The sequence below is a fragment of the Silurus meridionalis genome, chromosome 7, assembly GCF_014805685.1.
Source record: "Silurus meridionalis isolate SWU-2019-XX chromosome 7, ASM1480568v1, whole genome shotgun sequence".
NCBI lineage: Eukaryota > Metazoa > Chordata > Actinopteri > Siluriformes > Siluridae > Silurus > Silurus meridionalis.
This window is the reverse complement of record NC_060890.1, coordinates 11,463,487-11,488,372: the sequence shown is the minus strand read 5'-3', so window position 1 is coordinate 11,488,372 and position 24,886 is coordinate 11,463,487. Positions and strand designations below refer to the sequence as shown.

The window sequence follows — 24,886 nt, the reverse complement described above, 5'->3', positions numbered from 1 at the left end:
TCCATCACCACTGCAAACGGCAAAGGGCTCAGAGCCGATCCTTGTCTGTCGTTCCAACTGCACACTTCCCTGCTGTCCTACTGTCCTCATACGTGTCCTGCACCACCCTCACATACTTCTCTGACACACCTGACTTCCTCATACAATACCACAACTCCTTTCTCGGCACCCTGTCGTACGCTTTCTCTAAATCCACAAACACACAATGCAACTCCTGACCTTCTCTATACTTTATCAACATTATTAAAGCAAATATTGCGTCTGTGGTGCTCTTCCTAGGCATGAAACCATACTGTTGCTTACAGATGGTCACCTCTTCTCTCAGCCTGGATTTCACTACACTTTACCATAACTTCATGACTGAAAACGGTACCAGCACACTCCTTCTCCATTCCTCAGGTATCCTCTCACCTTCCAAAATCTTGTTGAACAACCTGGTTAAAAACTCCACTGCCATCTTTCCTAAACATCTCCACGCTTCTAATGGTATGCCATCTCGTCCAACCGACTTTCCGCTCTTCATCCTTTTAATCGCTGCTCTCACTTCCTGCTTACTAATCCTATCCACTTCCTGCTTTACCATCTCCACACTATCCAACCTTCTCTCTTTCTCATTTTCATAATTTATTAGCTGCTCAAAATACTTCCTCCACCTTCTCAACACACTCTCCTCACTAATCAACACATTTCCATCTCCATCCTTTATTGCTCTAACTTGCAGCAGAGGGACCTTCCCATCTCGGTCTCTCTGCCTGGCCAATCTGTATAAATCATTTTCTCCTTCCTTAGTGTCCAACTTTACATACAGCTCCTCATATGCTTCTTCCTTGGCTTTCGCCACATCCCTCTTTACCTGCTGCTGCATCTCCTTGTACTCCTGCCTACTTTTCACATCACTCTTTTGATCCCAATTCTTTTTCCTTATGCTCTCCTGTACTTCCTCATTCCATACCACATTTCCAGATGTCACAGATGTCACACCAAGTACCTTTCTAGCTGTCTCCCTTATCACTTCTGCGGTGGTTGCCCAATCATCCAGCCCCTCCACCTTCCTAGACCAAGACCATACCTACCCATCAACTCCTCATCACCTCTGTTCCCTTCACCTACATGCCCATTAAAGTCTGCCCCAAACATCTTTCATTTCTAGGTACACCAGCTACCACTTCATCCAACTCACTCCAGAATTTTTCCTTATCCTTTATCTCACAGCCGACTTGTGGAGCATAAGCACTGATGACATTTATCATCACCCCTTCAACTTCCAGCTTCACATTCATCACCCTATCAAAAACTCTCTTCACCTCCACTACACTATTACTGTACTCTTCCTTCAGAATCACCCCTACACCATTTCTCTTTCCATCCACACCATGATAAAACAGTTTTAACCAACCTCCAATTTTCCTGGCCTTACTCCCTTTCCACTTGGTCTCCTGAACACACAACATATCTACCTTTCTCCTCTCCATCATATCAGCTACCTCTCTCCCTTTACCAGTCATAGTACCAACATTTAATGTACCAAACCGAACCTCCCCTCTCCTACACTTCTCCTTTTCCTGCTGTCTCTGTAGATGTCTTCCTCCGTTCCTTCTCCTGCATCAACCAACAGTAGCCCAATTCCCACCGGTACCCTGTTGGCTAACGATACCTGTGGCGGTCGTTGGTAACCCGGGCCTCGACCGATCCGGTATGAATTCTCTTTCGTGATCCGCATATTTGATTTGGCACAAATTGGATATATTTCCAAATGGTGTTTCTCTCATTTGACCACTAGGTGGCAGTTTTGCTTAGAAATTCTGCTCTGAACTTAAGGCCCACAGATGAATTCGACAAAAAGATTCTTGTGTTATCGTTCCCATGAAATATCATCTTTTACATCAGTATTGCAAATTACATCATTTCTGGTTTTGTGGCTACTTATATTTTGCCAGTCAATAATGTTCCTGGCAATTAGGTGCTTCAGAATGAATTATGTATTATAGTGTTATGATACATATTGTAATATGTATTGTAATATATACAAATAATGTACCATACATTTTAAGTGCTCAAAATGTAGTGCTCCAAATTAAAGTGTTTAGTCTGTCTAAACTGACTGAGGTTATGAGTGACAGCCACTCTGATTGCAGCCATATGAAGTGTTGCATTTTAGGTAATGCAATACAAATAATGCAATTTTTAACTAATCCAATCAGTAGCAAGTTTGGCTGGGCACAATGTAACTCTCTAATAGCATTATTTATCTGTCAGTAAGTCAGATATATCTGTTAGGACCATAAAACATATGAAACAGAGCTTGTTATGTAAAAGGTATGCACCCATTGGTGATGAATTTACTGATCACAGTTCTGTTTTCACTGTAGCATTTTATGACTGAAAGAGTTTCACAGCGTGATGCATAGAACTCCTTCCCTGTATGCATGCTTTAACTTCCTCTTTTTGAACTTGAGGCGTGTGCATTTGAGAGTTTGGTCAAGAGCGTCAAGTAGGGAACTTAACACATATTGTTTTCCATTTCACATAAATCACATGGACATATCAGCCTTCAAATGAAATTGATTTTGACCTGAGAATAAGAAAAAGAACAAGGTGGTTGGAAGAACAGCAAACCATCATAACCATGCTAAAGCAATTTAGCCTCTTAAAGCAGTTTGGAAATGTGGGGAAGTAAGTACTTTCGTGTGGGTGTCTAATGATAATGTTTAGTGTTATGTTGTGTCTTTTTAGTCTCTAGTTTACTGTTGCTTGTTTTGTTGAAAAAGTATCGTGCATTGCAGCTTGACATTGTCCTCGTCCTCTAAATTTATCAAAATGATAAGCAGCATGAGATGTTTTGGCCAAAAGGTTCAATTTGATTTAAATGTTTGGGCCAGAAAATGTTTGTTGTTCGAAATGTTTTGACCAGAAAATGTATTTTGACTGAGTCGATGACAAAATGTGTAGAAGGAAGTTTTTCGATTGACATGCGGTCATTCATATCTTTTTTTACGGTTGACTAAAAAGTCATGGTTGTATTTTTTTTTAGTTATTCGAATTTTGGGCTCTTTTGCATAACTAAGTCTGCCCCTAAATTTCCCAGAGAGTAAAAAGAGGAAACCAACATTCATAGATTCTTTAAACAGATAAAAACATTATCAAATAGTTTTTGTTTTCATGCAACTTAGTAACAGCTGTAGTTGGCCTATGTACTAGAGTGAAATATGATGTGTTTGGGTGTTAATGCAGCGCTTGTGTAGGCTGCAGTGTGCGCAAGGTGCAAAGAAAATGGTGCATTTTACATCCTGCTAACTGATGTTAGAACTGTTATTCAATACTTCAACAAAACGTCTACAGGTTTAAAGAGGAACAACGTGTCCGTCAATAATGAAGTCTGTGTGTAGCTGTAGATTTCTCCATTAATATCCATCAGTAATAACACGAATACTACATGTTTTTAGCATGAATTCTTTTAGCTATTTCATATAAAATATCACTAAGCAAGCACCATAAACCTATCCAATCATCCTGTTACGCTAAATATCCATGTGCCCATTCATTTAAGTATATAAATATTGAAGATGGATTGATGTACTGTATTATATTCATCTTAGATGTCAAAGAGAAACCTATAACCATTTAGAGGAAGATAATTTCTGTATTTTAGACCATCAGACTAGCTCCTTTTACCCATCTGCATTTGACTGATTAAACAGAAAGATGTACAGTAGCAAAAAAATTGGTGAGAGCACCTGTGGTGCAAGCAGCATTTTCATATAAACAGGGAGTGGTATCCTTTGTGTGTCTGTGGTTTCACTTGCACTCATGTTTTGTACTTATATATTGTGTTGCTCGTAGCTTCTGATGTCAGTTAGATCTCAATAATTTCTGAAGTGTCACAGTTCATGTCATTTTGCATTTGTTGTATAAGACTTGATGCACAGCAGTTCTGCTGGTTTAGAGGTACAAACTCTGTTTATTGTGTCTAATGGCAAGCTAACCGAAATGCTTATTGGAGCCTCCATATAGTGTAAGCTGAGGTGCACAAACTTTCTCCTATAAACGGACAGAAATCAAGCTTAATTAAGGGCTGGGGACCGAAAATAAATGTTACATTATTACAATTGTCATATAAAAAATTACATTTGCCCTGGTCCCTCTCATTTATGATTTCATAATATTTGAAATAATAAATAAACAGAAAACATGTTCTGCTTAATTAATGCAGTTTTATTGTTAAATATGTAGTTCAGTGAAACTTCTAGTACATTGAGTACGAATTAGTTCAATGCCCAATATCGCTATTAAGTGATCTCTAATGAGAGACATGAAGCTAGTACTAATTTATCTTCTCATATATGGCGTGATCTATAGGCCTATATAGGGCTACTCTGGTGTAAGTCATAAATCTGCCCTATAACACTGATGGCAGAATGAAATGATATTGCCATTAGTATGCCCACATGTGTTGCAGCTTACAGTCTCTGCATTCTCCCTCCCCCTCGCTATTCTCTTTGGCCTGCTTTTTAACCACAACACACTTCAATCTCTAATTTTAGGACTTACATTTTAGTAGACTGAAACAACTTTAAACTGCACATACAAAATTGTGCACCATATTTTCTCATTTCAGTCATATAGCCATGTCTTACTTTCACCTTATTTATTAGTGAAAATAATTATGTTTTAATGATGTTAATGTGTTAATAATCATGCATTGATAATACAGAAAAGTCTTTTTTTTTAATTGAAAAATAAAATAAACGGATAAGCCTTGTACAGTTAAATGTCCTTTGGAACCACAATATAATAGACTATTAAGGAATATATATGTTGGGTTTATGATGTTTAACCAGGATGTCTATGGGTTATGTTTATTGTTTATTAGTGTTGAAGGTCTTTAAATATGTTACTATGTTTATTGAACTGTTTCCGTTTAAATAATAATAAAAAAAAACATAAAAATGAAATAAATTCCAAAAATGTTCCAGAAATTCCAGAAAAAGAAAAGTTATTATTAACATTTTAACACAACCCTTTGGCTTATATGCGTAATAGAAAATAGAACTGATAATGTGTTCCATACAGATATAAATACAGATATGAATAGGAACTACAGTATGATGTTCTAATTAGAATTAATTTTATGGAACAAAAGAGGGCTGTGGAAGTGTAGTAAGATACTTTAACTTTTATATTGTGTAGGCAGGCACGTGCACAGGTAGGGCTCAACCTGTGCAGAGCACATGCCCTTTTTGCCCTTACACTCCGAAGTGCCCTTTTTTTGGTGGTGTTACTAAATAATCTTGATATAAAAAAAGGGAGGGGGGTGCCCTTTTTCAGTTTCAGCACATGCCCCTCAAAAGGTCTGTGCACGGCCCTGTGTGTAGGTGCACAAATAATGCTCATGGGACAAACAAAAATCATGGAGTTTACTTTGTGCTCAAAGGTACTGTCATGCTGGAACAGGTACGGGTTCCAGTGATTGTGTGAAAATCTATACAACTTTCTAGCAAAATGGGGAAGTGATGTAGATATAGATGTTGATGGTCTGCTCTTTTATCCATGCAATATAGAAAAAAAGAGAATAGATAGAAAGTTTTTCAGAAAAATTCACAGGCTGGCAGGTTGAGACCAGTTATGAACTCAAGTAATATAGATAATAGATTAAATATAAAGTAATTAAATAATGTTCTGCATATTGTCATTCAAAGTTATATTTTGTGAACTAAAAAGTATTTATTTTTACAGAATCCATAAGTTTTTCCTTTTAGTGGGGAAAATCAATAACCCCCTGGTAGGTTATTGGTAGGTTATTGACACCACATTTTTTGTACTAATACAGATACATATATTGAGCACAGACACAAATACAAAAAATACAGCCCCGTACACTTCTTCTGTGGAAATACATTTCAGGAAAAAAACTGAATTTGCTCCAGTACATCATTTTCGAATTTAATACTTTGGATTATGTTCCTAAATTGTGCTATGAGTTTCAAGTCTATTCACTATCCCATCTATTCTAAAAAAAAAGAGAGTGCAAGATCTAAACTTATCTGAATATAAACGTGTGGTATACGTTAACCTTCAAGCATTGTATTTAACCCAGTGACCCCTGAGAACATTACTGTGTCTTAAATCAAACTATTGTGTGGTTTTGTTTGATGAAATACTACTTAATGATTTACTCATTCATATTAAATATGATAAATAATATTACTGATAAGTTACTCAGTACATATTGTGAAACCCAGAGAAGTGCTAAAAATTAGGAATGTGGTAAGGCTGGATCATAAACAACTCTTGATATTTACTGGACTTGTAGATTGGACTGGTGAATGTAGCTGCAACAGTGGTGTTTTAGGGTTGACATTTTGTAAAGATTTTGGTTGAATTATTATTATTATTATTATTATTATTATTAATAATAATAATAATAATAATGATGATGATAATAATAATATTATTATTATTATTACTACTATAAGCACTGTTCCTATTTTAGGGCACAAGATGCAACTGACCTTCTCACTGAGGATCTGGTTTTGGTGAGTCATTTTGACAGCTTCATGAGTTACTTTGAGTTGCTTTCTTTAGACTGCATTAGCTGCATACCAGCAGCAGTACACACCCTTTCATAAAGTTACTGTGTGCAAGCTTAGTTGCTAAGTGTGCTTGTGGCTCTGTGGAGGTGGAGCAACGTGTGGAACCAACCAGGAAAGCAGCTCAGATCATCCATAAGAAGCTGGTCGGTTGTTTGCAGAGTCAGCAGGGGCTGGACTCAGAGAAACGAATGGTGATCCTTGCCTTCTCTATTTCTGTCTTCCCATACCTGAATTCAAACAATAAAGGCTTTTAAAAAATATTTGACTGCCTCATACCAAAAACTCCAAAAAACATTATTTACATTTGTTAATCCTGCCTTTTATATGCCACTTTTTTCATTTTCTCCTTCTATATCTTTTAGAAAAAACTCCCCCTCATGTTACTCTCTGTCAGTATGGCTGAGAGTTTTAAAGATTTTGATGGAGAATCCTCTATTAGGTGAGAGTTTATGGTCCGACTTTCCAAACATACATTCCATACATACTGTAGATTATCGCACATTTATTTTTTAACTTCCTGCTACTTCACTACATCTAATAGCTTTCTACTAAGATCCAAACTGAGTATATCTGTGAATCTTGGAAATTGTTTGGCTTGTGAGAGAAAAAAGCTAGATTTTGATTCCTTAACCACAGCTGGTTGTACCTTTTTACAGGAGAGTTCTAGAAATGTGCTGCTTTATACAAAACATTCTGGCACAAACATTAGCAGACTTTGAAGTGAAGCTGGAAAAAGATGTTCTGGAGCCTCTAAATAAACTTAGTGAGGTAACTGCATATGCATCTCTACCATCTTTTTTCTCATATTTCATCCACTGAGGTCAGAAGCATTAAGAACACACTTTATCTTATTTTATATTATTAGGAAGACCTTCCAGAGATTTTGAAGAACAAAAAGATGTTTGCGAAACTGACAACAGATTGGCACAATGCTCGAACCAGGTATGTGCTAATGTTTAGTAAGTTGTTTTAATAGAATAATTGACCTTGGACTCTGGCCTAAATATTACATTTGTTCTCAGAGCTCAAGGGAGTACAGCTCCCCAGGCTAAGCAGGATGGATTGAGGGAGGAAGTGGAGGAAGCCTGGAGGAAACTGGAGTCAATCAAGGTATAAATTTGAATCTGCTTTGATTTTATACCCAAGTCCAGTGGTCCCCAACCTTTTTTGCGCCACAGAATCCGGTGATTAATGTCGAACAATATTTTCAAGGACCGGTTTAATGTCAGGCAATATTTTTCACGGTCTGGCCTTTAAGGTGTGGCGGATAAATACAACAAAATAAAATGATATGACCGGCATAAAAACTGGTATTTTCTACATAAATTAATAATCGTGAATTCACTGTATTCATAGACAGATGTGGTGGAGAAAATCCGGTAATTTTCCAAAATAAAACAACGTAATAGGATACAGATAATAGATACAGATAATAAATAAAACAGAAAAAATGTAAGTTATGTATTCTTTCTGTGCGGCCCGGTACCAAATGACCCACGGACCGGTGCCGGTCCGCGGCCCAGGGGTTGGGGACCACTGCCCAAGTGGATGAATGCTATTGCCATTTATAGATTGTACTGACCATGTTTTTATTTTATAGGATCAGTATTCAGCTGATCTTTACCACTTCTCCAGGAAAGAAGATGAATATGCCAATTATTTTATGCGTGTGAGTATATTATCTCCAGTAAAGCTGGTATGAACACAAATATTCTGTTGGAGCTAGATTTCTTACTGTGATCTCCCTTTAGCTCTTAGAGCTACAAGCTGAATACCACAAATTCTCCTATGAATCCTTGAACAAAAATATCAGTGAACTCAAGGAAAACCAAAACCAAACAGGTAAGGAGTAATGAAATACCATTTAAGTGAAGGCTTTCCCTATGGTTCTTGATTGTTTTTCATTGTATTTATGTAGTGTTTTATTTCTTAGTTTTTTTTGTTAGAATCACTTTAGGTTTTGGCATGTGTTACTATCTTACATGAATGGGCTTCCTCAATGGTGCTTGAGGTAGTTGAGGCGTGAATATTTTAAAGGGTTTGTCTACATTTTTTGAAAGGGACACTCTCCATTGTAGAATTCTACCTACAACTATTAATGCTTCACCCAGAAGCACAACATTACGAATTGCTTAGGGTGCTTTATTTGACAATTTTTTTTCTATAAGTGTATTCGTATATTTCACAATTATTACGGCAATGGCAGATGCAACAAATGCTACATATGTGATATCTGCAGGCATATATCTACACAAAAGCATCCAAACTTTACGAAATAGCAATTCCTTTTGGATCTTTGATTAGAGAAAGTTTTTGGCTTGTTAAAGAGGTTCTAAAGGGGAAACTCTTTTTTGCTCCATTTCATTTTAACCACTGATTTCCTGTAGCTGCCCACATCAGATTTTAAACACTGATGCTTGCCTACGAAGCCATAAATGGACCAGCACCCATTTAAGCTTGTAACCTTAGGACTTAAAAAAGTGTGTTTATGTGTTTGTGTGTATGTGTGTGTATTTGCAAAACAGAACCCCAGGTGGGTGTCTCAGTAAGAAAAATGTATGGTGAGCCTCTGCTCTCCCACCTTGAGAGCTGTGGCCAAGAGATTGCTGAACCCATTCAGGTGTGTGTTAACATGCTGCTGAAGACAGCACTCAGAGAAGAGGTGAGACACTGGAACACCTACAACACAAATGCTAAAGCTGCACAAAAAAGCAATGGGCAATGATCTAAGTTTTTTTTATTTAAAGGTTTTAAAAAAATTAGACCTGTGATATCTTCCAGTTTTAGCTACAGTGAAGCGTTTCCCCTACATATGACTGACCACATGATAAACATGCCTGCACTCAGGCAGATCTAAACTGAAACCTTCAAAGTAGCACTAGCATTTATGGATGCTTCATCTATTTCCATATGACCTGTTATGAACACTTAATGGCTCTTTCTAGGGCTTGTTTAGGCTGGCAGCTGCTGCTTCTGTGGTAAAGAGGCTGAAAAGCAGTCTTGAAGCAGGGACGGTTGATCAGGCTGAGTTTAATGACCCTCATGCTGTTGCAGGTAAGAGACCAAAAAATATATATATATCTGGCAAAATTTGAAATACACAAATATATGAGTTCTATAAAATACTCTTAGAGATCCTAGATATGTGTATGATATATCTGATATGGCTTGTGGAGGCTGGAGGCCTATTACAAAACACTTTTTTGTCACATTTTCTTACAGGTGCACTGAAATCTTACTTGAGAGAGCTGCCAGAACCTCTCATGACATTTGAACTGTATAATGAATGGTTTGCAGCAGCAGGGTAAAACTTTGAAAGGAAAATTGTGAATATGTGAATATTTAATGGTAATATCCAAAACAAGATGAGTTATTTACGTTGTGTTTTCAATTCTGTCTTTTAAGTGAAAAAGAAATGGATGACAAATTGGAGCGGTTTCGATCTGTATTAAAAAAACTCCCATCAGAAAACTACAGTAATCTTCGGTGGGTGTTGCTGAATATTTTATTTGGTGAATGGCATTACATTTAAACAATAAAATTTAAAACCTCTTCCTGCCTCAGATACCTTATCCAGTTTCTAGCATGTTTGTCAGAACACCAGGCAGTTAACAGGATGACTCCTAGTAACATTGCCATTGTGCTTGGACCTAACCTACTGTGGCCTCGTATTGAAGGGTTAGTATAACATAGAGACACAAACACATTTTCAGGGATTATCTACTCATTTATTTTATTAGCTTTTAATTTTGCATGCACTAATGATCTTTGATAATTTCTGATTTTTTTTACTATTTTGCAGAGAGACGTCTCTGCTAGACATGGCTTCTGCCTCTTCAGTCCAGGTTGTGACAGTGATAGAACCCCTCATACAATACTCCAAGAGCCTATTCCCTGAAGGTACTGTAGACGTGTATGGATGAAAGATTAATGTAAGATTTCTGCATCAGTGTCCCTTGACCGCTTACAAACTATAATGTTTTCCAGATGTTGATTTTGAAATTCCAGAATTCCCAGCACTGTCTCCTTCTTTACCTCAGAAGTCCCCATTAGACACTGTCCACCCCCCCTCTCCAACTGCGTCTGTCTCAAAAACTGACAGGTAATGTTTACATCTGGCTTTTCTTTAATGTAATATTAAAAGCAATAACTCATGTTTCAGTTAGCTCAGCTTCATTAAAAAATTCTCTTATCTATATTTATATATACAGTGTTTAAATTACAATACATGCTTCTTTTCTATCCCACCCAGTGTATCTCAATTTGAAAACTATGGTGCAGATTTAAATATAAAATCTGCTCCAATGAATCGTGGTGCAACAATTTGTGAAAATAGCAGTCCTGCCCCAGCTAGTCCACCATCTGCTCAGGCTTCTAGTTCAAATGTAGCTCCTGGTGAAAATCAGCCCAAGTCTTTTCCTCAACCACAGCCTCGATCTCAGCTTCAAGCAAAGTCTCAATCTCAGACACAGAATCCAATTCAGTTGAAGGCAAACAACTCTTCAGAGGATGGCTCAGAGCAGCTTCTTCATTCTTTTGAGGCCACACTGAAGATCACCACTCCTTTCAAACGTATGATGTTTTGCATTAACATTAACCCTCTGCATTAAGCCTGGATAACATGCACTTTTTTCAAAATACTTATCCAATATCAATCTTTTACTTTGTCTTTACAGCAAGAAGGTCGTTCGTTCAGCACAGGCCAATTAATAAAGATTCTGTTGTAAGCTACAGCAAACCCAAAACCCCAGTTCCTCCCATGAACGAGGCCGGAGGTCTGCCAAGAAATTTTCCACTGGCCATGCCCACAATCTCTGAGGCACAGATGCAGCCTTCAGCCAAACCCCAAGCTCCTCCTGTTTCTTCAGTCCCTCCTGGTCTTTCAGCTTCTGTTCCTTTAGCTCCTCCTGTTCCTTCAGCTCCTCCACCTGATATAGGTCCTCAGAGAAAGGGTGTAAGCAAGAGACCCAAAGTGCCTCCTCCACTTCCACCTCCATCCCTGCCCAAGCAGATCTCATCACCAGCCCAGTGAGCCCAGTGCAGTGAGCCTGCATTTGCCTTTATACTGATTAACTATAATCTATGTTTTGAAAAATTAATTTGATAATTTGGTGTACATCATGCTTTAAGTCTTTTAGTTGGCTCCTCTTATTATTTGCACTGTCACATTCTCTGTAGCTTTGTGAAACCTTAATCTACAGATTGGCATTCCCCAATAGGTTCCTGTAGGTGCAAATATAACACAAAGAGAAATCTCACTTCCTTTGGTTTCATCTTTGTGTGCTAACAGCAGTGACGTATGCACTTACAATGTCCTCAGCAAGCTGGGGGTTTTTTCTCTGTAGTACAGCAGCAAGAAATATATAAGGACACATGTAAATAGTATTGTAATGTTTGTTTTATGTCCTTTTTTTATTAGATATTATTTGTATTGTTTATAAGGTACATTAGTAATGCGCAGACTTCCTGTGCTAAGGAACACATTTACATATATATATATATATATATATATATATATATATATATATATATATATATATATATATATACACAATATAGATCACATGATTGAGAAGTCAACTCCTCTGTCACAATATATATAAAACAAAATCATACAAAATGTCACATTAGCTGTGATAATCTACAGCTTTAATGTGTCACAAAATATCGTATAAAACCTTTTTCATCACAAAACCTGTCGAGTGTTTTTTAATTCATAGGATATTTAATGATTAATAAACAAAATTATGAACTGAAAGAATGCAGTACTATTAAATAGAATTTTTGCCTTGTCAGTATTTTTCATATATCAGAGTATTAAACTGCATATGAGTACTTTTATGCATTTCATAATAATATGACATCTGTTTCCCACATAAAATAATGTTGTATGTCTGTAATAAGGCTTATGTATAACGTGGGCAATTAGAGCCACAGAGTATACACAGAGAATTATGTGTAGTAAAATAATGAAACAAACAAACAGGAGTGCTGGCGTAAATATTCTATATACTGTACCACTAGTTTATTTTGTTGAACATATTGCTTAATGTATATACTGTCCGTGTAACTGTTTATGCACAGGCAGAAAGCTGCCTTAACAGGATTTGTCCTGTTTGGACTCTGGGATTAATGTTTATATTGCTCATATTCAAATATAGGAAAACAAGAGCGATGAGGTCAATTTGTTCTTTGATTGTCACAAACACTCATAATACAGATTTCATTTCCACATCTAAGCTAAAAACATAATAAAGCATCCAGCAGACACAACAAAAACTTTCCACAGTGACACATTACCAAAGAATTCAGTATCATTCATCTGCATTTTACACCTTCATGTCCTGTGCTGCTCTTATTTCAAAAGATTATAAACATAAAGGAAGAGAGAAGCTTGGTTATTAGTGTTTTTTGTTTGTTTGTTTTTTTGTTTGTTTTTGTTCTCTTACAATTTTCATATTTTTATAAACCTCTTCCCCATTTGGCACATGAAATGTATAGTTTGTGGTTGTTTGTCTTTCAGGCCTAGACCTTGATCTCTTCCTCCTCATCAGGGCAAGTGTAAGGTTGTCTTCTTTGAGTGTCAGTTTTCCTGTTTGTTCCACTGCCATAATGTCTGGCCAGCACATCTGCAGCCTCCTGGAACCTTTTAGCCTCCATGCCGTGTTCCTCAGCAGTGTAGGAGCGCACAAGATCACCAACCATAACCGGTTTTAGGGATTTCCCATTCATCACATCCCCACTCCCCCACTCTACTCCATAAAGATGACTCCGGCCCGCTGAATCCTCTCTCAAAAGTGAATCCACCAAAGAGGTTTTTGCAGTCATTGCAGTGTCATTATTGGCCCATGGCTCAGGTTTGCACTCCACTTCATGGTTGCAATTAGTTTCAGCACTGGGCCTATCAAACATGGCAAAAACTTCTGACATGAGCGAAGGGCCGAGGTCGACAGTGAAGGAGGTCATGGAATCAGAGGGGCTAAGGGATTCTGGGACAGTGAGGGTGTGCGGCAAATTTGTGAGAGAGCCAAGCTTTAACTCAGCAGAGCAAGATGAAGGAGTTGCGCTTTGCACAGGCCTCTCTGAGCGTGACAGCCTGGGCAATGTGACAAAACCAGACTCCAGACCTATAGACAGGTAGAAAAAGCAGAGAGATGTGGGAATTGGCATGAGCAAAAGTGCAAAACTTTTCTATATGAATTTTATTTCTCCTTTTCCAGAAGATGGCACTAAGGAGTAAACGACTTTATGCCATACTTTATTCTTTATACAGTACTGGCCTCTCAACAAATTTAACTAAATGAACATCTAATTTGGTTAGCATAAGTAACCATTTTAATTGTTCCATGTGAACTCATTATACAAATTAAGGAAAAGCTAACGTAAATGCCCATCAGGTGCATAGAATTTAAGTTAAATACAATTACAAATGAAAATACAATGTGATGTGAATGGGCCGAGCTTCCCAAAAGTACTGCAGCACAAGATTCGTCATTTACTATAGCTAATGTCTCACTAAACACTCATTCTAACAGAAAAAGAGGACTTATCCTCACAATGCTTTAGAGCTTTAATTAAGGTTTAAGGTTAATTCAGCAAATTTCTGATTGTAGCACATAAACACTAAGATTCATGTGCATTGAAATATGTCAGATTTGAGTATCAGATTCGAAATAAAAAAGGAAAGCATAACTTGAAATTTGGACTGTATATTGTTTGCTTAAACATTCAACACATCTACTATGACAGCCATTAGACAGTCTCTTTTGTTCAATTGTTCTCCTATTAACACTTCTGGTATTTCTTTAGAAGAATTAGAGAGTGAGAACTCAGTGTGCAGAATCCCCATCAGATTAGAATCTCTTGATAAAGTGCATGATAAAAAAAAAACATAGTAACTTAACAGCAGCGTTGGGACATTAGATAGCAAACTGCCTTTTTCTGGGGGCACTCAGTTGTACCTGTTTATCTGATATAGGCCAGGTAGGTCAGACAAAGAGGTGTAGCTGAGGTGTGTATATCATAACATTGGAATTCAGGTGTCTGGCCTTTGCTACAGTATTTTGCAACATGTTTTAGCAGTATTACTGCTGAGTGAAATAATGAAAGGACAAAAATCACCATAAACATTTTAAGCACTGGAATACACCAATTTTGGTTAAATAAGATGCATAATCAAGCTACAAATATTTGAAAACAAAAAAATCAGTTTCAGCATTAGTTCCAATGTCATTGTGAAATATGTTTCAACAAAAGAACTGGACTTTGAGTTTTTCAATAGCACTGCAGCATATAAAGCATGTTAACTTTATGAAGCATTTGACAAATGGGGCCCTGGTGTGACATATATTGATCTTACCATATGAATAAGTGCTGTCTTCAGGTTGTTTGGGTGTGCTGGGAAACAGCACTTTCACCGGGCAGCCATTGGGGGAATCCATATCCAAGCGAGGGAGGGAGATTGCATTTTTTATGATAGGGGAGATGGGTGGAGGTGGAGGGGACAGGTCTCTGGAACCCCCTCTCGGCCGATCTGGAGTTTTGCGGACATGCCGTAAAGTGCGAGAGAAGAAGCCCTCGCTCTTCTCTGAGGCAGTGATTGAGTCTCCATCACTGTTGTTTCCTGCACCACCATGATTACTGAGGAAGGAGGTGTCGCCAAACACATCTCCCCCGCGGCCCACATGCATGGTGTGGCGGAAGTCTCCCAGCGGAGGGCTAATCATATCTGGAGTCAGATCACCCTTAAAGCGCCGCCTCCCTGAGGAGTGAGAAACCAGGCTCTTCAGCCCAGACAATTTGCCCAAGTTCATGACTGCTGTTTTTCAGAGCTTACAATAAAACCACAGGAAAACACAACAAGATCTCAGATTGTTAGTATTCCAACTAAAATACTTGGTGCTCCAGTGAGTTTTTTGCGTGTCCTATGCAGTTAAAAAATCTGGCCTAGCTCGACAGGAAATTATCCACACATTACCATTCATGCAAAATGATGCATAGCTTAGGGCTTCTATAAAAAAAAAATGCAGGTTGAGTTAAATGTTCCTTAGAGCAGATTTTCCATAAGTATGCACACAAAGATTTTTTTGCCCCTGGTTTCTGTCCATATCCAAAATGTATGCACTGAGATAATGTGAGATGAAAATACTCATGCCCCCAATTCCTGGAAACCTCAGATGCATATGTGGTCAGAGAAACTGGGATGCACAGTTGTTTTGGGTTTTTGGTTTAGAAAACACAAGTTCAGAAATAAATCCAACTTCGGCTGCAGAGATCTTTGTGGTTTAGGATTGGATCCATATATTCCATTCGTGAGTTTGAAACTTTCCGTTGCTGCGAGTTGAGGAAGATCAAATGTTAAGAAAATATCTGCAAACTTCGTTTTTGCAAAAAAAGAAAGTGACGTGGTGCATGTGGTATGAGTGGGTAGCGCTTGGCTACACAAATAATTGCATGTTTCTCCTGATTTTATGCTCTGAAAACTAAGTTACGTTCTGTGCCAAATCCTCCAGGCTAAAGTCCACTTCTCTTCCACCAAAAATGCAACTTCTCGTTCAAGGACCTTAAGTCAAAGGGAGAACTGGACAGTGTCCTGGTCATTAATTTACAATATGTATGCAAAGGCCTTTTAAAAAAAAAAAAAAAAAAAGTAGTTTCTTAACTGCTGACAACCTCAGAAAAAAATTCTATTTACAATGTCCAGACCCTGTTTGTGAATATTTAACATCAAAACCAATAAGAGGAGCTGAATCACATCAAAAAACACTTACTCACAACCTTAAAATTCACTGCCTGCTTTAATGTTCTTCTGTTGTTAGCTTGATATGGAATTTGTAATGGTCATTGTTTTTTAAATATTTTGACAAAGTAGGACACATTTACAGGCCTGTCTATTTTATGAGCTTTCCACTGAGACTGGCTTCCCACACATGTTAGTTTGACTCCATTAATGAGTTATTACAGTGCTCCAAATGCATGACGTCAACTTCCAACCAGCCTTTAGTTTGTTCTTGCCCATGCACCATTTGTTGGTGTTTTATTTTAACAGACTTCTCTTTTAAGAGCAGTAATTTTTTCTTTTCCTGCTTAGCCGTAGGTCTCATGTCCTCATATGGAGAACAGATCAGCTTGGTTACAGGTATGCTGTTCTATTTAGCCTGAAGTACTCAACAATCCTTCTGTTTGTGGTATACTAAGTATAATTCAAGTCTGGATTAACAAAGAATCTATGCTGTTGTCCATGGAAACCTCTTGTCTTATCCACCCATAGGCATGAATCCTAACAAAGCAGTGAAGCATTAAAATGCAACTGAGCCAGAGCATAACATCTGTATGAAATTATTAAAATGTTTCTTTTTTTTTTTTTAAATAAAGAAATAATATTCATGCCTAATTAGTCAGACTGTGTATTTCCTCAATCCTGATCCACTCAGTAACCTTTGTCCTGTCTCTTGCCGATGTGTATTCTCAAGAGTGGGCCAGCACAACACACTGAGTACAGACCACCCTAGTCTTCTTTATTACTCTTCGAGCCATAACCAGAGGTTTATTTTTACCATGTTCTGTTCTTTTCTTGATACACTGCTCCAGAATTTACAGATTCACTTGTCTGCTCTTCACAAATGTCAGACCATTAGTTAAAAAAATACTTTGGGACACAAAGAAATAAGAGTAATAATCTGCACAAGAGTCAGGCAGAGATCAGCTGTTTGTCAGGTATCTCCCCTCTTCAAAGCCCTCTGGCTCCTTCAATCCATTTGGCTTTATGGCTGTGTGGAGGGGTGACTTGAAAATCACTGTCCTGCAATAAAATAGAATAAAAGAAAGATTCTTGTGAAATACAACGGTTATAATCTAAGCAAAAAAATTAATGTTCATTATTATGTTTCAGAGTGATGTATGTGCAAGTTACACATAGTGTGTGACACATGAGTTTTGTGTTATTGCTCATGTATTTTTTAAATAAAAAAGTAAAATTTGAATGCCAAATGAGGATTTTTACTGTTGGATTTACTGCCAATGGGCACTGAGGTGACATGAAGTGAATAGATGCCACATAGGTTGCAGAACTCATGCACCTCATAAACCTCATGATGCAATACATTCAAAAATTGAGACCATACAGGACCAGTTGTGCTCTAGAAACCAGATGGAAAGTGGATACATTAGGGAGATGCACGTAAACTTCTGAAACCAAAGAATAATGGGACCCGTGTGTGTGTGTGTGTGTGTGTGTGAACACATTCCTAAGAATAATATCACTAGCCTGAAGAGTGTCTACATTGAAGATTGAAAACACATTTGGGTTTGTCTGCTCATTCTCTCTAAAAAAAGAAACATGAAGCTGCCAGTGTATGGATATTAGATTGATGCAAATATATCCTCCGACCTGATAAACACAATCCTATTAACTGGAAATTAAATGATTTACATTACTGGTATTTTAGGCTCATCTCTATTTTTTCTATACTGTACTCCAAACTACATAATTTCCTTTTGTCTCTTTTCTTCCTTAACTCTACAAATAACACACATACTCTCTCATGGGGGCCATGTTACTTTGTAACTGAGTTGACCAGGTGGACAAACATGCAAAAGAATGACTCATTTATCTTCATACACTGACCTATGTCTCTTGCCCTCTTAGTCACTTTGATTTCAATGAATAGACTGGCGCCAAAAACAAGGCACATTTTTACAATGACTCAAGAAGAGTCTAAATCAATTTAGCATATCACTACATTAAATGCCTCACTGTCCGAAAATGGATGTATTGTTTTCACTACCCTTCTAATGAGACCTTTTATTCATAAAAACCTAACTCTAACCTAGCACATTTCTTTAACAAAATAACTAAAAGGAAATGGTTACGTCTGCACAAAAACCCCATATAATATGCATCTCTAAAAATATATAAAAATATATTAAATGATCAGTATATACTGTCCTTCTTAATGCTCCTTTAGTTGGTAGATTGAAATGGAATATGTAATGCCCGTTGTTGTTTTTTATATTAAACTATTAAAAGAGTCTATAATACAAATAGAATACTATTTTAATTATATTATATTCATTTGATATTGAATCGAGGACCAAAAAAATATTTTTTTTTCAATCTCAAGCAGAACAATTTATTAGTTTGCATGTATAAAAAGTTCTCTTTAATGATTTGTTTACTTAATAAATTATATAATCATTTTTTTCTTCTGTAATTATTTTCTTCATAACCTGATTTATGTAACAGAAATGTATGGAAACTGCTACAAGTCAGTGTAAAAAAATGGTGTGCACATGCCACCCAGCACATTGGTGGAGGAAATAGTAATGTTTAAAGTGAATACTGCAACGACTATCTGACATAATGGCACAATGCAATGACTAATAACAACTCACACAGATTCACATTGAAATGGGTCAGGATTCACACAATGGGAAATCCCATATGGGATCTTTCACACACTAAGGCCTCCTGCAATAATGCCATTGCAAAAGTATTGTATTTCAACAACAGTGATTAACCAATAATATGTTGTGCAACTCTAAAATTGTAACCAGGCTTACTAGTTCATATAGTTTTTTTTTTTTTACAGTATGACAATAGCATGTAAGAGAGAAAATTATAGATCAGTTCAAGAAAGCGATTAGGAAACATATTACAAATTTATTATTGAGTAGCAACCTAAAAATCAACATAAATCTTTTTGATTGTGTTTTAAGACAGATTTTGGCAGATTATTTACAATACTGGTTTCCTCTGAACCATGCCAAATACTGTGAAAATTAGTACAGCATTATTTAATTAATAAAACAGGTATCTTAATTATCTATGGCAACTTACCTGATAAAGGATAGTTCATTAGACATTTAGGATTAGATTAGATTTTATTCCATGTTTTTGGTATATTCCAGTCTGGAGCTTTACGTCTGTAACTTTTCCACACTGAGGCAGCCTCTGCTCTGGTGAACATGGGCAGCATACACCACTAGCAATTCGATTCTCACACACGCGCACACACACACACACACACACACACACACACACACACACACAGCATTACAGGCAGCAGTCTGCTGCCTGCTCAACTAGTGGGTGTATTTGGACTATGGACAAAAGGGGTGGGATTTTATCTGGGACTGAGGAAAATCCCTTATTTTAGCAACAGACTGCAGCAGCTCAGTATCAGTTTGTCCATAAACCCCTACAAGTGTTAAATTAACATCTAAAGAGTTAGGTAAAAGTTTCGACAAGTTTATAATTCAGTTGAAATTTCAGGTTTTTCAAAGGTCCATTATAAATTATTTTTTGCCAGATTAAGTTGATGAGTGATTTCATCTCAAAATGGAAACCTTTTTTCCCTATAGGAGTTTCTCCTTGAATGGCTTAATACCACCGTATACTTTTCCACACTGAAACCTTTAGTATCAGCCAATATCAATATCCTAAAATACAATACAGTGAAATCAATCTTACATTTACAGTATAAACTATAGAATAAGAATTATATCAGTCAAGTCTCTGTATATTTGTCTATATGCAGTTTCAAAATTGATTCAGTTTTTTTCCCAAAATTTTTCACTAGATTTCTAAAAAGGTTCTAGTTTGAACTCTTTCTTATAGGGAGAGGGTAAAGTTTTATTCAGAACCATTTTTAATTGTCCAAGAGAATCTTTCTGAATGCTAATGAATAATTATAATAGTATAAAACCTTGCCTATACTCTTCCTTACATTAAACTAACATTGTTATCATAATTAAAATGTAGATATAGGTTATTCACAGTGATTTATTTGGGACAGTGTATATCTTTCAAACTTATTCACAGGAAGATTGCTTTTACTACAACAGATACATGGACACAAGCTAAAATGTTTAATCGTGGTTTAATTCAATACCTTTTCCTAAAGGATTTTTGTTGTGGTTGATGATGATGATTCATGCAAAGTAACGAGATAATGATATCTGTACAATCAGTGGATTCAATTCTGTATGAATCACAGGATTTGTGTTTGTTATTTATGTTCACTGAAGCAGCCTATACTAGAGCTTCTAATAGTAAAAATGCTTCCCTTCAAGCATGCCAGCTATTTGCTAAGAAAAAGCGTGTAGCTTTTGGAAAAGGTTCAGATGTTGGTCCCCAAAGGGAGGCCAGATTACATTTTAGCCTTTGTGCTCTACACATTGACTTTCCACAATCAATCTTACCCTGTATTCTTTCTTCCTTTTTCACAAGTTTAAGGATCCATCCATGTGTCTTTCTTGGTCCTCACAGATCTCATTTAATGTGCTTCTATAATTCGTCTCTAATTCCTTCATAATTAAAGGATGTTTTTCCATTTGCTGAGCTTTTACAAATAATTAAAACAGCCAGGAATTTTTACTTAACCACTGGTCATTGCACACATTTATTCTTTTGAATAACTTTTTTCTTAGGTTTTTTTCTTTGCAGTCCCCTTACACAGAAACCGCTGGTATTCAGGCCCCTTAGCTGTGATTCCTGTGCTGTGAAGAGAGCCAAAAGGGAACCAATCCAGTGTTGAACTTTTTGCTTATCATGGAAATGTTTATTAAGCTCAAGGTTGATGGATGTCCTGGGGCTGACTCTGTGCAGCATTACTTTGTAATGAGGATTGGGACAACAAACACTGCATGCTGAACTTTATAATGCCACAGTTCACTTGAAAAACTCTCAAACACATATAAAGTCATTAAAGCATGCTTGCAACTGTTTTTACATATTGTGAAAAAGGCCTTTGAGAAACCAATTAATTTTTAAATGATCTGGGTATAATTTCCGCATTTGGTTCTTGCCTTGGTTAAACGGTGTGTCGCTTATTTTTTAAAAAGCCAGTATTTAATGTATTCAAACATTTTATTGCCTTATGCTGAGTTTGTTTGTCTGCTTTGTTCTTTTCTCCAGTTACTGATGCTTTGTCTGACCCTCTTTCACTCTGTGTTGCCTCTTGATCAGTAACTGGGGCGATAATAAAGCTGCTTCAGATGTTTGTGTGAATATGGCTGACATCCATGCCTGGTGACTATACACCAGGCGAGACTGTGTCTCTGTGCTCTCTCTGTGTTTAGACTATACCCGCATCTCTTTGTGCAGATATGGATCATGGTATCATTTCCTGAGTATGATGAGAGAACCATTACTGTAGAAAGTGAGAAAACAACTGCTCAAATCATAAAGGACACTAAAGGCTGTGCATTAGTGGAAATATTGAATCTGTGTTCTTTATGTACATGTGAGTACTACTGTGCATCTGGCTTACAACTAGGTTTAAACTGGTAGACAGTACATATTGAAATTAGGTAGTGCTCCTTAAAAATGTTACATTCAGGATATTTTCATGAGTAGCATGTATGTCTTAATTAGACAGAAACTGATTTATTATGAAGTCATACATTTAAAAAACAGAAAAAAGAGATATCGGAAGGGCAAGGGGTGGGGGGATTGTAACTTGGGTTAGGTTGCCAACCGATATTTTTCCTAAAGGAAAAAAGGCTGTTCAATAAATTGCTTTGATATATTTCAAACCACTTTAGCATTTACACAGGGAAGGGCCACAGTTTATGTGCAACTTAAATGAAGGAAAAATAAAAAAATGGCATACCAAAATTTAAAATGTTATATAATTATTATATAATAATATTTGCTCTGTAGAAATGTTGCATGTACAGCTACAAAATCATATTTGAATATTATGTTTGCAATGTTTACCTCTTTTGTTTCAGGTTTAACATATTCAGCACATATTCAGGACTGCTCATTGTTTGCAGGCTGTAAAATGAAAGATGGCTTTGGGGTCATTGTTGTGAATTATTAGCTTGCTGAAAATCTTAGCAGACTTGTGTTTTTAAAGGCTGTTTCCTGATCGACATTTCCTTTTTAGTTCAGAGTACAGCATATATAGCAAAACGTATCTGCTGTGGATGTATGTGTGTAATGCATGGGCACCATGGTCCATTAGAAATTTTTGGGAATGTTGACATTAATGCTTGTGTTTTTAATTGATTATAATGATCAATCACCTTCTGGCTTTAAAAGAAACAACTAACATAAATCTTTGTTTCATATTCCCCTTCATGAATTTTCTCATAAAAAGCAAATATTTGTTTAATTGTTATGCCAGGCCTCCTATTTAAGTTCCATTAGCAACTGGAGAGCAGTGTACATTTGGATTATAAAAGCCAGATGTTTCCATCAGAGAAGGAAAGTGGTAAAACCAGTTGATGTGGGGAGGATGGAATTGTTAAACTTTAAGACTTTTCAACAATGAAAGTGTGTAATTTAAACCAAAAATAATGAGCAGACATCAGTAAAGGCTTATGTGCTTGAGTAGTGAATCCTCAGTCTATCTGTCCCCATTTCCACCTGCTCCCTCCCTGACTTCCTGAAGAGTATGTCGCTAATTAACATCCTGTTGGGAGTGAACCCTCTTTGAGCACTATGCTTCTTGGATGGTGGGGTGCAATGAGACAGGGGTGGGGGTGTAACTCAAGGAATGTGTTTGGACTGCATTCCCATTTCCGTGAATTCTGGCCTGTCAGGAAGCAAGGCTCAGTTGGTGGACAATAGACAATAGCGAGGCTAGGCCCTTGCTGGTGTGAGGCTCCAACAGGAAAAGCGGCACATGCACACATATTACATAAACATTCGACTAAGAGTCATGGCTGGCGTCTTCCAATATGGATAAAAATAACAAGATGAGTTTTTTTAAATTCTTTTTTTAAAATAAAGAACAGTGGGGCTCCAGCAGCCTCTGCTATTCAGCTGGTATCCAAGTAGCTCTGGTTGAAAGTTGTGGCCATTCAGGATGGGATTTGAATTGGCTACTTATCCTATGGACAAAGCTGGACATCTCCCTAATCCTGAATCTGTTGATGCAATAACATTGGGTGAAGATCTTATGTTATTTGTCTACTTAATTATCAGTGTAAAATAAAAAATATGAAAAAAAAATATGGTCAAAGTTCTGTATCTCCAGAGCTGTGAGAAATGATGCATTATGACTTTTTGGCCTATTTATAACTGTGCTCCATGCCTATCCTCACACAGACAAAATGTCCTTTCTTCTCTTTCTCTGCAGGCAAAAACGCATTTTTGATGAAAGAGCTCGGAGAAGAATTGCCTGACTAGTTTGAGCTGCAGGGAGGCTGGAGCAATAAAGAAAACATTCTTTACAACCATAGTGAGCAGAAGAACATCCCAGAGTGCAGAGCGAATCAAACCTTGAGGTGGATAGGCTGCAACAGCAGAAGACACATTGGGTTCCACTTCTGTGGGCTAATAAAATAAGTCTAAGACTACAGTGGGCACAAGTACAATAAAACTGGACATTTAGGCACTCGAAACATGTCTTTGGGTCCTTCTTGATTTTCTTTATTTCTGTTGTGCTTTGCAGGTATCAGGTATTCAACTGGAATTTTGTATTCCATGGACTCCAACCTACTTTGTCTTAAAAGTTTAGAAGTGGTGTAATGGTTTGGAAACTGTTTTCTTGACACATATTGTGCTCTATAATTTCAGTCAATCGTTGTTTGAATGACACAGCCTGCATACTTATGCTGAGTATGTGCTTCTATATTATGGTGATAACCCATACTATAATTACTACATACGGCATGATAACATGCCATGGAACTAAAGTCTTCTCAAAATTGGATCCATGAACATAATAATGTTGTACTTCAGTTGCCTTCTTAGTCACCAGATGTGAACCCAATAGAACTGTGGGAGATTTGAAGCATGAATATGTAGCAGACAAATCTGCAGTAATTATGAGATGTGATCATGCCAACATGGGCCAGAGTCTCCCTGAAATACCTTATGGAATCAATGCCCTGACAAACTATAAGTATATAATAATAGCAATATTAGTATGGTGTTCCTAATAAAGAGACCAGTGAGTGTGCATTTGTTAAAGAAGGAGAAAGTTAATCCTATCTTCTTCTAAATATCCACACCAGCCACTGGGTGGAGAAAATGATTGTTTACATCATCTAAACTCAAATTCCTGCTCTTCTACAATTATATACTGTATCTAAAGTTACACATCTTAGCATAATTAACTCTGGACTGTGATAGGCAGTTCAATCTAAATCTTGTGTGTGCATGTTTGTGACAGCTGATGTAAGAGTAGAAATAGCCTGGAACACTCAGTAATTTGTGTTTTTCATAAAGTAAAGGCATCAGTATCAGAGATTCCTTAACTCAGCAAGTGTGATCTGAAAACCAAGATAGATATAAAACTTCAGCGTAGCTATTTGTTGTGGACAAATATAAATACTCTCAT

The 24,886-nt window shown here is 37.0% G+C and overlaps 2 protein-coding genes across 2 annotated transcripts; one reads left to right on the top strand and one right to left on the bottom strand.

Annotated features, from left to right (window-relative positions):
* The first annotated feature begins 2,456 nt into the window (after positions 1 to 2,456).
* Positions 2,457 to 12,284, top strand: sh3bp1 (SH3-domain binding protein 1). Its single transcript, XM_046854024.1, has 18 exons — positions 2,457 to 2,673; positions 6,491 to 6,533; positions 6,677 to 6,781; positions 6,953 to 7,029; positions 7,247 to 7,358; positions 7,456 to 7,532; positions 7,613 to 7,700; positions 8,191 to 8,259; positions 8,342 to 8,432; positions 9,116 to 9,252; positions 9,536 to 9,644; positions 9,813 to 9,894; positions 9,996 to 10,076; positions 10,155 to 10,268; positions 10,393 to 10,490; positions 10,578 to 10,692; positions 10,843 to 11,162; positions 11,267 to 12,284. Exons 1-18 carry the CDS (start codon positions 2,627 to 2,629, stop codon positions 11,620 to 11,622), a joined length of 2,121 nt encoding a protein of 706 aa, XP_046709980.1. The 5' UTR covers positions 2,457 to 2,626; the 3' UTR covers positions 11,623 to 12,284.
* Positions 12,285 to 12,955: 671 nt separating this feature from the next.
* Positions 12,956 to 19,621, bottom strand: cdc42ep1a (CDC42 effector protein (Rho GTPase binding) 1a). Its single transcript, XM_046854025.1, has 3 exons — positions 19,429 to 19,621; positions 14,950 to 17,391; positions 12,956 to 13,717 (listed from the first exon to the last, which is right to left on the bottom strand). The coding sequence occupies exons 2-3, from the start codon at positions 15,401 to 15,403 to the stop codon at positions 13,116 to 13,118; spliced, it is 1,056 nt and encodes a 351-aa protein (XP_046709981.1). The 5' UTR covers positions 15,404 to 17,391; positions 19,429 to 19,621; the 3' UTR covers positions 12,956 to 13,115.
* Positions 19,622 to 24,886: the final 5,265 nt, after the last annotated feature.

Excerpts from the sequence above, each read along its gene's own strand:
- cdc42ep1a (XM_046854025.1), bottom strand. The coding sequence starts at position 15,403 with ATGAACTTGGGCAAATTGTCTGGGCTGAAGAGCCTGGTTTCTCACTCC. Across the intron at positions 13,718-14,949 it reads AGACAGCACTTATTCATATG|GTCTGGAGTCTGGTTTTGTC; the intron begins GTAAGATCAATA and ends ACCTGTCTATAG.
- sh3bp1 (XM_046854024.1), top strand. The coding sequence starts at position 2,627 with ATGCTAAAGCAATTTAGCCTCTTAAAGCAGTTTGGAAATGTGGGGAA. Across the intron at positions 8,260-8,341 it reads ATGCCAATTATTTTATGCGT|CTCTTAGAGCTACAAGCTGA; the intron begins GTGAGTATATTA and ends ATCTCCCTTTAG. Across the intron at positions 8,433-9,115 it reads GGAAAACCAAAACCAAACAG|AACCCCAGGTGGGTGTCTCA; the intron begins GTAAGGAGTAAT and ends TTTGCAAAACAG.